Here is a 15,949-nt window from a genome sequence, read left to right on the forward strand (position 1 = left end):
GGTCTCTGTGATAATATTATAGAGAGTACTGTCTAGGCCTGCTCTATATGAAAAGTGCCATGACATAACTTCTGTTATGATTTGGCGCTATATAAATAAAATTGAATTAAATTGATGAACGACTGTTTCATCACATCAGACAATCAGCTTTGGTTCCACCAGATGGGACAGTTGACTTACAAGCATTTCTATTCTTCCTATTCCCTCCCCTGAGCCTTTACTCTTTGCAGCAGATTCATCTCTAAATACAAATGGATGAACAAACAGACTTAACTCTCTCTGTATCCTCTTTGCTGCTGCTTTTCTGTATGACTTCTCGCTCCTTCTTCTCTCTTTTTAAAAGAATGTTCTGAATATAAATAACGTCTAAATTTAGATTGCTTTCAGCTACTCTGGCACGACTCAAAGAGGCATCACTGTACGTGGCACGCCATGTTTATTATTTAAGCATTTAGCCACCACCAATCTCTCCATTGGATCTGTTCCAATGAGCTAACTTACTTGTGTTCATTCTTTATTTTATTGAATATTATATGCCACTGTAACTCAAGCGGTTAAGAGAGCTGAACCAGTGAATACAGAGCCAAAGTCCTGACACACTTCTAGGTGAACTGAATTTCCACTAGCTTTCCAAAAATCTTTTTTAGAAACGCTGAAACATGATATTGTAGTTTTCAGTTCAAATTAAAATATAAATGAGAAGCTGTGGCCGTTATTATAATGACATTTTAACACTTCATTATTTTAACAAATATAAAAGATTATTTTGTTAGCATTCAACAACTACAACTCCCACTGAATGCTAACAAAAGGTTTTATCTTTGTTGAAATTAGGTGTTTGAGTTTTACTTGCCATTACAGTAGCAGACATTTATCTCAGAATATGGACAGAAAACATAATATTTTAGAAAGTAACTGAGAAAATACTGTTTATTGTTTGGCCGAGGCTAGAGGAACACATGCTAGCTGAAATGGAGTAGCACGCTATAGTACAGGAATAGACGAGTTGTATCACTGCTGACGTTCACCAGTAGAAGCTAATGACAACACCAATAATGACACAATTCTATAATAAAAAAAACTGAAAAACTGACTCATTCAATGGTCTTGTGCACAGTTTCAGTCAGTGTTTCAAGTCACACCGTAAAAAAGGCATCTTTACTAACTTCCACAGTCAGCCCTCTCTAATGAATAACCGTGACAGTGACTGTACCTTTGTAGCTCTCTGGGTCCTTGGTCACCTCTGTAGCGTAGTAAGCTGGGAAGATCCCACGGGCACCAGTTCGCATGTTGTAGCCTTCGTACCAGTAATCCTCTGACTGGACCTCCACCAGCAACGGATCATCCACCTCCAGCTCCAACTCATCGTCATGTCGAGGGACAAACCTGTCGAGACAGATGTAGTCATGCAGAGGATCTGAGGGAGCTCACAGGCTGGATGACCACCTTACACAGTATCTGCACCACACACACATTTCAGGTTGTCTGTCTACCTGGACGTTTTAAAGAATACTCTGAAAACCTGTGTTTTGAGTATCAAACATTCGCCCTCGGTAAGCTTGAAAAGTGTCTCTGAAAAACGCCATGGAGGACAGCGCTGTGGATACGCAACTGTAACTAACTGTAGTTAGCTTTGATTCATAAAGTCACAATAGATTCTAATGGCAAACTAGTTTCATGGCAAAATAAAGTCTCACCACAAGATACTAATTCTAAAGTTAATCTTTTTTACTGTCCATTTGCCTTGAGTATGGTCCAAATACTTAAATATTTAAATACATAGCTTCCTTTTGTTGTTAGCACAGTTGTTTACATTGGCAATAAATAAATGTAATACATTTGTGAATTCAAGCTAACTACAGCTACCATGTTAATACTCAAAACAAAGGTTTTCAGTATCAACTCTCTATAGAAGAAGAAGAAACCTTGTTTTCAGGTTGACCAATAGGTTTCCTTGAGCAAGGTTTGAAATGGTTTCATAAGTCAGAGACAGAGATTCAACCTCTAATACTTCAGCTGAAGATGAACACAAAGCTGTGAACCTAGCTAACCAGCCTGGTGCTGACCAGTCAGATGTGATGCTACTGGCTATAGAGGCACTACAAAACTATAGAATATTATACACATACAAACTAGAAACCCATGAAGTTAAGGGAACACTGTAACAAGCCCCTTGCTTCCAGCTATACATGGATGGTGTCCCACAGCATCACATGATCTGAGTGCACAGAGATGCTGCTGTTCACATGACTGCATTGCTGTTGTTTTTGTCCTCCTCTCCTTTGCATTTATCAGCCGGAGGTCTCTAACAGCAGCTGTAACTCTACGCTGCCAACTGGAGTGTGACTGTTACTGTGGAAACATGAAGAAATGGGAGCGTTTTCTGCTCCAACAACTACAAAAAAGACAGAAACATGACTGATGGAGATGAGCATGTAAAAGGATAACTACACCCTCAGATTCTGCTAGAACCCTCCCTCCCTGCATATTTGTGTGCAACAGAGGAGTGAGGGAGCAACAACTGAAGCAGGTGTGGCTACTTAGTGTGTGACATAGGGGTCAGGGGACATGGGGGAGACGGAGATCTGGGAAGTATCCACATCGGCAGTTTAACCCACTAGACTGTTATTGCCAGCAACTTCTTAAAAACATACTTCGACTGATGATCTATCACCAATAACACATTGAAATAGACCAACAACGAGAAGCAGAGCTGTGCGCACAAGAACTTCAGGTGCTTTAAGGTGGCAACTACAGGCCAAATTTAATGGTGGTTGAGTTAATTGCTGAGATCTGGGGACGTGACATCACTAAAAAGAAGTCTGACAGGGTTTTGTTTGAATTTAAGAATGTAAGCATAATGACCTAAGTATTATTTAAACCATCTATGTTTAAAATAATTTTGTTATTACAGTTAAAGTTATGTAAGAATTAGGTGCCTTTTTGACTAATGCTCTACCTTTGTGTAAGTCATTTATGTTGTCATTTATTCCTACTGGGTTCTGCTATGATTGCGTTGTATATTGAGTTTGTGCTCCACACGGTGGAACAATGGTCTTCAGTGAATAAATTTGAATCTCTGACTGCTTGTGTGATGTGTTGAGTTGAATTGTTTTCATATTCAATAAGAATGATGCCTAAAACTACATATGTTTTCAGTCATGGTGCAACATTTAGTATGGATGTACTGTAGGGATGATAATGTTGATGTTAGTGATGGTGATGAAGATGGTGTAGTTCTTCCTCACCTGTAGACGGCTCTGTGGCTCTGATCCCTCTCCTCTCCATTTATGACACAAGAGTATAAACCAAAGGACTCAGCACCTTGAAAACCAGAGAAGAAGAGAAGCGATGAGGGAAAACAAATAATAAGGCAATAATACAGCGCGGAGTGCCGCCTTCTGTATTCGGCTCGCAAAAAGATGAATGACCGACTTCAAATCGCAATAAAAGTCCATCATATTCAAACAGAAAACACAATTAGGGCACATTGTGTTTACTTTAAAGCACATGTGCATTCTTTAGGACCCATGAATCACACTTTAATTAGGCGTGAAACAGATGAGCTTTGTGTATTTCTACCTACATTCCCCAGAGACATCCGCTACCCCCTCCTTTCTAATGAGTCTGTAAAACATATGGACGGCATCCAAGAGGACAGAGAGTACTAGCGAGAAAATGACCACACATACATTATAGACAAATCTCTCCTTCTCGGTCTGTCTCTTTCATACGAATCCCACCTCCTGCCCATTACGGCTGGCTGCTTTACACATATGCACACCGTGACGTGGGTCAGTGTATGACTGGTGATGTTACCCATCCTTTTCCCCAGGTGAGAATCAGCCTAATGAAGGTAAATCCTACAGTCCTCAATCAAAGGACCCTCATCTGCCTTGTTCTATCTCTTCCAGTCGGAGACCACAAAGACACCGATATTGAAGGTCCCCAGATTACTTCTAATTTTAGTGACTTGCTGATCTTTCCTCAGCCCCCTCATGAATGGCATATTTTGATTTGTAAAACCCGTCTCTTAGTATTACAAACTGCTGAGCAGCATTTAGGCATCTGACAAGCCTCCAAACTCATTACTTGAACTGGATTTCTTGGATTGTATTTTATCTTCTTAACTACACCTTTAGCACGCACTCACCAACAAAGCCACAAGCATATTTTAACAACTGTTTTCCGTCTGAACGCCTGTTTAGTCTTCAAGTTAGAATCCTTGAGGTTTCAGTCCTGGTTTATTTGGTGACGCCTGCGGTGACAACAGCAAGTGTGTGTTAAAGAAAAGGATTTTACACAGTCGCTTTACATTTCTTGGGGAGTACCACTGCTCATCTTTTAAAAAATTGTATGTATTGTGCAAAATCTGATAAATTGCCTCACAATTGAGGCTGAAGACTACAAGTTTGAAAATGAAAAAAAGCTTGAAGCTAGTGGCTTTAGTTTATATAAGCTGCTGCTAATATAACTGTCGCGGTCGAGTTGCATTATAGGTAATGTAGGTGCCAGGTTTTGAGAAGGAAGATGAATGCGCAGAATAGAAAGAGATGATGTCTCTGGTTTTGCTGCATATATTTTGATTCCTATCCTTATAGGTGCACAGTGCTAAATTGGTGGAGTACTCTTTTAATGTTACAACTCCCAGAGTCCTGCTTGAAAAGACTGTATCAAACACTGGGGGCAGCAACACACCTTGAGCTGCAACTCAAAAACAGAGGATGAGCAACTTGTGTATCTGTTTACACTACAGCTTTTGAGAATTCACCAGGTCGTGTTTAAATACAGATCACTAAAGGAGACAGTGAACAATGCTGACCAACAAAATGGGGTCTGAAAATCTTTAGGATTATAACTTGGTGTTGACAAAATATTTAGCAGATTTAGCTGAATAAAAATGCATGTTAATAGAATTTCTAAAGCCACTGACTGCCACCTGTCATTGCTTATTTCCTTCTTCAGTCCTTCCACACACCTTCTCTAGGACTGCCATTGTTTTAAAAGGACTTGTTTTTGAAGATGGGATTGGTCTGGACAACGGGGGAAGAGAGAGAGTCTGGAGGCAAATCCAGGAAACTGCAAGCTGCTTTTGGCTCAGTGTCCCTTCACCCAGTAGGCCATCTAAATGTCCAGCTGGGTTTCTGCCCTGAACGTGCTGCTGTCAGAATACTGATAACGATATCAACAAAGCAGCAAAAACTGCAGCTTTCATTTATAAGACTTACACGCTGAGCTGGGTAATGTGGCATAAATTAATGTAACTTTCATGTAAATCACATGTTCAAACTGTTTGTTTTTAAGCCGCTGGTATAACAAAAGGGTTAGGGTACGTATGTACTATTCCTCGACCAGTTTCTACACAATGTTTCAATCATAAATAGTCCTTTATGTCTTTGGATAAAAGTTACCACAAAATCTCTCGCCACCATTATAATTTCTGCCATTTTCAGCATCACAAAGTTAAATCTGACTCAGTGCAGACAGACAGTCACAATATCCAGAGTTACATGTCATGTGGATGATGATCTGTGCTGCACGAGAATATTCCAGCTCCCGAATATCTCTGTGGCTTTGCTTTATCAGCCACATCGCTTTAAGCCTTTCCCACCACGCTGCCAATTCGGCTAGACAGCATTCACTGCTGTGTTGCTGTATGTTTAAAAGGGACTTACACAGAACAACAGCCTGCTGGGCTGATGTGCTTCCCGGTTGTTTCACAACATTCTGGGGAGAATTTAAAGTCTTGTATAAAGAAATATCCATGGTCTCAAAATGTAAAACCAAGTCGGCCACAAAGAGGAGGGTGAGATGTTACTGTGAGCCATCTACCCCTTATGAAAACAAGGAGTGTCTTAGTTTGCATGTCTTTGCAGACTGTATGTCTGTCTAGTTACAACAACAAAAAAACAAACCCAAACACTTTCCATTCTCATCACTTACACTTTTGATTATTCTCTTGACCCTGTAAACAAACTGAGACAATTTCCATTTACAGTCTTATTAAGCAGTTTCATAATTATGGCTAAAAACAAAACAAATACCAAATGGAAAAATCTTTATCACCAAAATCAAATCTTTGGTTTCCTCACGAGAGAGTGAGGAATTAAATATGAATTTAAATGTTTTAATATTAATCTTTTTGACATGGTGTTGTTTTATGACATGTTTGGCTGAGCAATATAGCTGACAGTTACCGCTATCCTGGTATGTCACATGTCACATGACATAAACAAAACACTCACACTGATGTTTATGCAAAGACTTTTTGTTTTTTTTGCATTAGACACAACTTGATATATTAAAGAAAAGCTTCAATTGTGCATTTTGTCAGTTTTTAATTAGAGTTTGGTTATAATTATGAATTTAAACAACTAAATTTTTCTAAAGTCATAACACAATGTGATCACGCCATCATTTCCACTAAAGATTTATACATTATATTATTGAATTATTGCCCAGCTCTAAACATGTGACAGTTCCCCTTCAATGATGTCATAATGTTTAATGGATTCTGCCTTAACCCTTTATCAGGCACTCATTGAAATACTTACAACTTGGTTCCTTGCCGGATAAAGTTAAACAGATCTTTTCAAATGGTGTTGAGACTTCCTGATGATACGATCGTTCTGAACATGAAATATTGTTGGAAAAACTCATCGTTACAATAGAAATGACTTACTGGAGGAGCGAGAGCGTCCATTCATGAAGACGTTGAGGAACTTCTTGGAGAAGTGCAGGTCGACCTCTGGAGTGGAGTCTTCAGACAGACAGGCTGTGGCCTCTCTCCTCACTCCTCCTATCCGAGCACTGTCCTCCTCCTCCTCCTCCTCCTCATCTTCCTCCTCGTACTCCTCCCCGATGGCCGACTCGTAGGGAGAAGAGACGCAGTTGTCATAGACGGTGGCCGAGTCGCTGTCGTCACTGTAGCCTTGGTAACACTGCCGGAGACTGACCAGTTCTAGCTGAGCGTGCTCATCCACCACCAGTGTGTATTTGACAGAGTCGTACGAAAGGCCACTGGCCTCCGAGCTCATGGAAGTCCTTAGTGGGACTCTGCTGCCACCACCATCCCCCATTCCTCCCCCCTTACTCATCCTTCCGTCCATTATTATCCTGTCCACATCCTCATCCTCCCCACAATAGCTTTCATCTGTGGCGTCCACATACTCCACCGATGATCCAGCTCTCAGCATGACCCCGGCCCCCGTTCCCGCCCCCTTCAGGCTGAGGTCCAGCGCTAGGGAGGAGCGAGCTGAGAGAGCCATGCTGGGTGGCGTGATGAGAGACTCTACGCAGGAAGCATATGAAGGTGGGGGGATATAGACCTCGTCCTCCTCATAGATGGAGGGGTTTGTCCGGTCTGGGAGGGGCTGGTAGGGAGGCGGGCCCTCTGTGTCGGAGCTGATGGACATGCGGCCCTGCTCAGTCTGCTGCGAGAGGAAAGGCCGGTCCTGCGCGTTGTTGGGCTCCAAGGGGTCGGCCGAGCGCTGCACAGGGGTCAGATAGATCTCCTCTGTGGGCTCTAGATGAACGTCTGTGTGGTAGCGGATCCTCTCCCGGTGGTGCCCGCCTCCATCCGCCTTCCCCGCCGGGTATAGAGGAGCCGGCGTATAGTTCTGTGGTGGCGGGGGCGCGGGAGGCTTCTCCTGAAGCTTGGAGCGCGTCGCGGCCGCTGTAGATGAGCAGTGCGAGTGTCCAGAGGTGTGGCTGCGTCTGCAGGGGGCGTCGGTGGAAGTCCCACGGTCTTTGGTCTGCGCTCCCCCGCCCTGCACCTTGTCCTCGTCGCTCAGACAGCTGTGCTCACGTGGAGGGGTGAGCTCACCTGGAGGCAGAGCAGACGCAAACAACAGGCAGACAGCCGCACAAACATACACGCAGACACACAAGCACGCACAAAGGCCAGTCACACACACAGAGTAAATGTACATGATGCAGACACGCAGACATGACCGACAAACAAATACACAAACGGACATGAAGGCAGACATGGCAGCGAATGCACAGATAGATAAAGAGAATAAACAGGAAGAGAGAAAAGTGGAAATGGTTAGGTAATGCATGTCAGGATTACGCAGCCAAATCCCCATTACTCATCAAACTCAGAGTGCAGGCATGACGTGTTATGTCATAATCCATTGCCAGGAAATCAAGGCATGATATTTTCACTGTGGATGATGCAGCACTGACATCTGACGCCAGGTAAGTGCTGAGCAAGTATTTAAATAAACAGGGAGGCCAATTCAGGACAATACTGACACACCTCAGTCTTGTCTCTCCTTAAAAAGACACTAAGATCTGAAATGAACCATCTTATCGTATTCAAAAAGAAAAAACACAAATTCCTGGTGGTTGATTAGAAGTTAAAACAAGCTTCGCTTAACTCAAAATGAGTCTTTGGTGCTTGTGATGTCATTTTCTAGTTTGCATATGAATTGTACCAGTTGTATTGATGAACAAATCTGCAGGTTTTATCACAAACAAGTCTGAGAATTCTTAGTGTGAGTAAAAAAGAACACAGATTTTGGATATTTTTAGGATAAATATATTGCAGTTTGGACGAATCACAAGACATTATCGTGTCTTATCATTTTAAGTTAAGAGTTTGTTAAGCTAATAATTAACTTGATTTACACCACCTGTGTAAGGGAGGGATAAGTTGTCCTCATATATGGAGGCCGAGTGTCAAATGATCAGATAAAATATATTATAAAAATATGATCAATAATATATATGATATACAAGCTGCTCGTTGCATTGTTGTTATTGTTGTTATATCGCACATTATAACAGTAATATACTGTTTCGCCTTTTCCAACAGTGGTGAGTTTGCTTACCTCACATGGGGCTCTGAGAAGAGCTGTAGCAATGAGCTATGACAGCTACCAGCTAGCTAAGCCCCGAGCTGGCTACCACACACACACACACACACACACACACACACACACACACACACACACACACACACACACACACACACACAGTGTGTAGCATTGCCTCAGCTAGCTACACTTAGCTCAGCAAAGCTAATCCAAGCCTTAACACTGTCCCCTGGGGATCAGAGACACGCACTGCCTGCCAGACTCAATGCAAATCACGCGTTCAGCTGCTGTGTTAGTAGCACAAGGGTGAATAGTAACAGACGTGCGATGATAACCGCACATCCCGGTTAAAATGAGAAAACTCATACCGTTAAACTACAATATGAACTCTGTAGTCTGAAGATCTGGTGGGAAAGAAAAGCTCACCTGTTTTAAGAGGCGAGGACGAGCCTGAAACCTTCTCCTGCCAGCTGTATTTCTTCCCAAAGGAGTTGTTGTTTAATGTGTCCTGTGGAAATGCAGAAAAAGAGGAAGAGAAGAAGAAGAAGAAGAAGAAGAAGAAGCAGGAAGTGGTGAGAAAGAGCAAAATAGATGGAAGATGGAGGGTACAGAGAAGAAGAAGAGAGAGAAGTTCGATCACTGAGTTCTGGATCCTGACACTCAATGTACACAACTTTTTGTCTCTCTCTCTCTCTCTCTCTCTCTCTCTCTCTCTCTCTCACACACTCACACTCACACTCACACACACACACACACACACACACACACACACACACACACACACAAACACTCACACTCACACTCACACTCACACTCACACTCACACTCACACAAGCCTTTTATTCTGGTGAATGAGCAGGGATTCTTTTGTTTGTGCTCCGTGGTGTGCATTTAAAGGGAACCAGACCCTTTACCAAAGCTACTGGGAACACACGCGCACACACACGCGCACACACACACACACACACACACACACACACACACACTTTTGAGAAAGCCTTTTATAGAAACCATGATACTTTTCAAGCGCCTTTTTCCTTCTTTCAAATTCTACTTAAATAGTCGGTTCACCCAAATCACAAAAAAAACTCATTTTTTTTCTTTTTTGGTTGCCTCATTTGAAAAATAAATGCAGAACTGTTTCATCTCTCCTATTCTTTTTTTCTTTTTTTTTTTTTACAAAAACAGGTAAGAGAGAAAAATATCCAGAAATTGAATCACTGAATAAAATTATTTAAAGAGCAACCCAGAACCAGTTGTTTTTGCTGACCTCGACTAGCTTAACTTTTGACCGCGATGCAGTGATGTAGAAGAGTACCACAGGGTGTGGTCAGCACACAGTGACATCACTGCTGAGTGTGGTTACAGGTGCACACTTGTGGTGGGGGGACATTTAATCATATTTATAATGAAATGGTCTTGTCTCTGAACCTACAGAGACTTATCACCCAAATCTGTGACTCCCATCGGCTTATTGAGCTTTATAGCGAATTTCAGCACATTGTTTGGCTGTCCAGTCCGCAACTTTACTGTTTTGGTTCACTCTCACACTGTACACTCAAACGTGATGATATGTTGTGTTCACAACTTGTTTTAAAAACTGCCAAAGCAAACAAAATTACAAATCTACAAACCAACATTTGATGCCAGCTTTTGGCATCTGACACTGACTATGTGACTCTGTGAAACAGACATTTCAGTCGGTACCGGCAGAGTACTGAGATTTGATACTGAGCCCTGAATGAGAGAAGAGAACACAGTAGAGGGAAACAGATGGAAGGAGAACTGGAAACTCCTGTGACGAAGACATGTCGACCAAAATAAGATCATGTCCTCCCCCTCTGTCCACCCACCACCACGCATGACTCACTTCCCATCTACGTGTACCAGGCGGAGACAGTGCTGTTGCCGTGGTAACAAGTGAATCAGCAGGTGGGAGACAGCAGCATCGACCTGAGGAGCAAATGTTTGACAAAAAGACCATCGCTCAGGGCAGTGACTCACATATAGAGTGAGTGTGTGTGTATTAGTGACTACAAGGAAGTGACTCTGATAACACATGACGCTGTCGACTGGACGTCTGAGTCTGCAACAGCTCACACAACAGTTACGTAGGTACACTTACATATCACATACTGGCAAACACACACATGTACTTCAACATAAGGAGCATTCCGTCGCCAGGTGAGAGATTAGAGATTGACTGGGATTAAGAGGGAGGAATCCTTTCTGAGATGGATGTTTTCTGTCTGTTGAATCATTTTACTCAAGCAGCTTGAGACAACCTGTGAAATAAAATCTCATTTCATTGTTTGTGTTTCGATTTCTTAGGCTGATCTTCCCTTTTGATGCCCTTGCATGACGTTAAATTGAGTATGTAGTGTGTTCCAACTGCATAGTATAGGATTTTAAATAGAATTCCCTGTTGCCAGTAATGTGATGATGTTTTCTTGTACCAGTAAGATGTCTGGCGGCTGAATAGTTGAAGTCTTCCAACTGAATGTTTTGATAATCCAGTGAAAAGATCACTGCAGTAATCTAATGATGATCTTGTAATATTTGATATGTGCTTTTTGAAGTTAAGGTCAGTGTCCAGGATGACACCCAGATTTCTCACCTGCTCACTGGCTTTTAGAGTGCGTGATAAAAGGTATGAAGCTGGGCAATAGCGGTAAAATCATTACGAATGATGGCGAGTGAACGGGGAACAGAAACTACTCAGGACATTAAGGTACAGTAAAGATCAACACGGGAGCTCACATATGTAAGGTACTGTGGAAAACATTTAAAAAAGGTAATAATTTCAATTTGCCTTAAAATGATACTGGACAATATTAAATGTAGTGGAAGAGGCTACGTAGATTTACATTTGTGATAAACAATTTTCCTTCATTGATCAGTGGTCAGAGCTGCGTTTGTTCAACCACAGAACTCACTGTCAAATGATGCAGAGCTAAATGTACATTTTGCATTTTTACTGATCCACTGACCTGGAAACAGTCACACAGTGCGCTGTCTCTCTCTCTCTCTCTCTCTCTCTTCTTACAGTACTCTGTTGGAGGAAAACTGCCTGGAGATCATCAGCACTCATCTCTCTCATCTCATTTGAGTTTTGTCTGCGCCGCCTGACTGTTTTCACTGTCAGCTGTAGCTGGTAGAGCTGTTGAAGTGTCTCAATTGTAGGTGTGCTGGAGAGAAATCATCCAACATAAAACACTTGATGTGGTGTACATTTCAGCTTCTGTGTAAGGGTGAGTGATGTGGTTATTTTATATTTTCATAAGGTTTTTCAAATGTGTGCATTTTGTCTGTCTATTTTAGACATGGAGTGATGGCTTTTTTGCACAAATCAGATAAAACAGTGGTAAATATGTGAGGCTGAAAGAAAACTCCCTTCCTTTGCTTATGTGAGAAAAGAGTAAACAGAGAGAGAGACTTTCTACACCCACAGGAGCAAGAAATAGACCAGCATGTACTGCAGACGGATTGTGCAGATCAGTCATCAGGGGTGTGTTTAGTACAAAAGCCTTGTCAACAGCTTTTTTTGTAATGTTTCTTTCTTCCCACTCATCTTTTCTTGACTTGCAAAGCTTTGTGTACGTCATCCACAGCAGAGCCACTTCATTCCCCAGCCACTGGGGTTGTCAGCTGAGTCTGATTGAGAGAAAGCTGGTTCAACAAAGAGCAAACTACAACACTCCATCTCCTGGCATGTGCTGAATCTGCTTGGTACTTTATTTGATTGGTTTTATTTGACTAAAACACAGTATAATTCTGCACTGTGGTCCTCTAACGTACCTGATGTGACCTTTGTGGGAACTGCAGCTGAAAAAGAAATGTGATCTATCCACCAAACTCCTTACACATAACATCTCACACGTACCTCTAATCAAAACTGTCCTCATTTCATACATAATCAACAAGTTAATATAGTTGACCCCATGCAATATTAATAATAATATAATAATATAATACGATTCCCCAGATAAGATTCCTGAATCAAATATCAAATGTCCATAAATGCTTTTCTGACCACCAGCTCGTTCAGTTAGTTTGAGCTTTTGAGCCTGTGAGTGAAAAACTGAAGGTAATGATTTATAGATGAAGGTCACAGCACATAGCATCCAACTAGATCCTCACATTAAACTCATTATCAAACACTAAAACATTATCTGTACGGCTGAGCTACGCCAGACACAATAAAGTCAGTCCAGACATCTGAATGACCACAAGATCTGCTGCTGATGGATGTTATGTTAACGAGATGTGGTCTGTTGCTTCATGTCTTCATGGTTCATGCAAAGGTTGCTTTCAGGAAACCGTCATCCATTTAACATTGAAATATATAAATCAGGTTTTTTTTTCCCCTAGTTGCAGTATGAAGAGAGTGAACAATGTCCCAGGAGACAGGAAGACTTCCCAAGAATAAAAACCTTTCAGAGCAATTATTTCCTTTATAAATGTTACTTTCCAGTTCTGACAGCTCAAACACACACACACACACACACACACACACACACACACACGAACAAAGGCACAGCAGCAAGTACAGTAGGCTTGTTTCCACCTCATGGAAACTGGGCAAAGAACAAAGCACAGACAAATATAGAGCTGCTTGGTTGATCATGTTGACAGCCTGCACTGTGGAGGTGTGTGTGCATGTTAGAGACACAGGCAAACTCACTAACATGTACATTACTGTAGATGTTGCATAACAAGAGTATCACAGAGCCTGGCAGGCATCAAAGAGTATATTTTTTGAAAATGTGCACAATGTGTACAAATGATTATCAAAAATTGTAATACACACTCGAAAATCGTAGCAACTGCAGACACAGATTGGGTCAGTTTGGGAGGTTCTCCTGGGGTCTCGGCAGCAGGCTAGCAGCTTTATTTTAGTGTTGATTTGTCAGTTTGTAAAGTGACTGAATTAATTTTTTGAATGAACAATCGGTCAAATGGCTACATGTAAGGTGAAAGGGTTGCTCACAGTGAAGAACTCACAGAGAATTATCACCAACTCCGCAGTTCTGCTGAGCTTTTTAGCCTCTTTTAGCACATAGTTCACTTCACATTTACTGTATGGTTTACTCTCACCTCTCTCATCAGTTCAGCATTAGGCAGCTGTTTTGACCTAATACATTCTGATAAACCCAGTGTACACCACCTGCTCAGCAGCAAACGGCAGACAGACCAAGTATAACGATTACCTGACACTGAAAGTGGAACATCTAGCAGCTAAAAAGCCAGATATGACGTTTCAGCAAGTGCCTCAAACGCCTTGGTAATTGTGAAAGGAGCAAAGGAGGAAATCAGGTGACATTGTTATAGGAGCAACAAAGCATGACCACGATCATCATCAAATAGATGTTTTAACCCAAATTATGGACTTTCCTAAAACAGTGATTTGTGAAGGTACAGAAGGCACAGACAAATGATGTCGTCCTGCAGGTAGGGGCGTCAGATCAGAAAAGGCTTTTACGTGTCTTGTTGGAACTGCGTTTTTAATACAGACTAACACACACACACACACACACACACACACACACACACACACACACACAGCAGTACTGTGTCCATTTGTGTGTCCAGGAAAACATGTACCAGCTGCATAACCAGGAGGTGGACGGACACACATGAATTCAACAGACAGTGATTAACACTCAGGCATACCTACACAGTCACACGCACACACAGCTCATGTTTGTATGTCTATACTTCTGAGGACCCTTATTGATGCTGTACATTCTGCAGCTAGTCGCGTAAACCTCAACCTAATTCTAACCTTAAGCCTAAAGGTAACCCTCAAACAGCCCTTTGTAGACAAAATGTCTTCCCTCCTGAGGTTTAAAGCTGACATCGGTCCTCACAAAGACTGAAGCACAAGAACACACACACAGTCACGAGCTCTGGCAGCATTCAAACACAAACAGAGACGGGCACCAAGGGAAAAAAAAAACTCTGTGTCTTGACAATTGAGGCTATTGTTCAATCCAGTAAACACATCCTGTCAGAGAAACAATTGTCATCAATCCATTGGTGATGTCACGCAGGTTGTCCACTCATATTTCCATTTTTTAAATCATATTTGTATGTGAGGTGGAACCCAGACAGGCAGACACACACACACACACACACACACACACACACACACACACACACACACAGACAGTTAGAAAAAAACCTTCACTGAAACTCCACTCCTCCCGCTGATCAATATTCACTCATCTGCCACAAACTGTGTGTGTGTGTGTGTGTGTGTGTGTGTGTGTGTGTGTGGATAAGGTTAATTCAGACTCTACCTGTGTGCGCGGCACGATTGGGAAGAGGTTAAGGGTCGTGGGTCTCTTGGGCCGGTAGGTATCCATGGTAACAGGTGCTGCAGGGTCCTTGGTGACTGGCGGGGGTGCGATGGCGGACGCCTTCGAGGACTCTTTGTCACCACGGTAACTGTCAGCACCGTCGATGAGTTCCAAATGCAGCATCTCTGCCTGAAGCTGGCCGACGGCGCCCAGCTCAGCCCTCCCCGACATGCTATTGGTTCCTCGCCTCACATGGCCCTGCAGGGATTGGAGGAAACACACCGTCAGTCGAGGAAGAGAAAAAGAGAGCAAGAAAGAGAGACAGAGTGTGTGTGTGTGTGAGGATGGGATGAGGAGATTGAGCCGGCCAATTAGAAACCGCTCTGTCTCCAGCCTGTAACACTCTCACTGCCAACACTGAGCTGAGACAGGGACTATTCCCAGCATCAGCGTCTCCACATGACAGTGTTTACCTACAGTAATGAAGTGAGGATTAAAACTCCCTGCGCTCTGCTAACCAGTGTTCACAGCTTTTCTAATTTTAGTCTCTGCCTTATGATGAAGGCAGCTGTTAAATTTCATTTTCTTTGAGTTCTCATTCAGTCCGATGATCAGACTGATCTGCCACTTCATTTTCACTTCACTGTTCAGTCTGACAGCGTGTAATAATGTGTGTGTTCATGTTGTAAATGAGCTGAGTTTGTCTCATCGATTCATTCAACTAGCTTGGCAAGGTTAGACACATCATTTAAGTTAATTCATCCTAAAGCTTAAGAGCTACTAGATGCTCTCATGTTCTCAGCTTTAGGATAACACCAGTTGCCA

At 42.3% G+C, this 15,949-nt stretch overlaps 1 protein-coding gene across 1 annotated transcript in view; it reads right to left on the bottom strand.

Moving 5' to 3' along the window:
• mapk8ip1b (mitogen-activated protein kinase 8 interacting protein 1b) overlaps window positions 1-15,949 on the bottom strand; it is a 46,643-nt gene that overhangs the window by 3,559 nt on the left and 27,135 nt on the right. Inside the window, exons 3-7 of the mRNA XM_070905307.1 lie at window positions 15,125-15,382; window positions 9,249-9,330; window positions 6,683-7,825; window positions 3,249-3,324; window positions 1,214-1,386 (exon numbers count right to left, since the gene is read on the bottom strand). Of these exons, the coding sequence (XP_070761408.1) occupies window positions 1,214-1,386; window positions 3,249-3,324; window positions 6,683-7,825; window positions 9,249-9,330; window positions 15,125-15,382 (1,732 nt within the window). The remainder of the gene's footprint in view (window positions 1-1,213; window positions 1,387-3,248; window positions 3,325-6,682; window positions 7,826-9,248; window positions 9,331-15,124; window positions 15,383-15,949) is intronic.

This window comes from Enoplosus armatus, chromosome 1 (assembly GCF_043641665.1).
Source record: "Enoplosus armatus isolate fEnoArm2 chromosome 1, fEnoArm2.hap1, whole genome shotgun sequence".
Lineage (NCBI taxonomy): Eukaryota > Metazoa > Chordata > Actinopteri > Centrarchiformes > Enoplosidae > Enoplosus > Enoplosus armatus.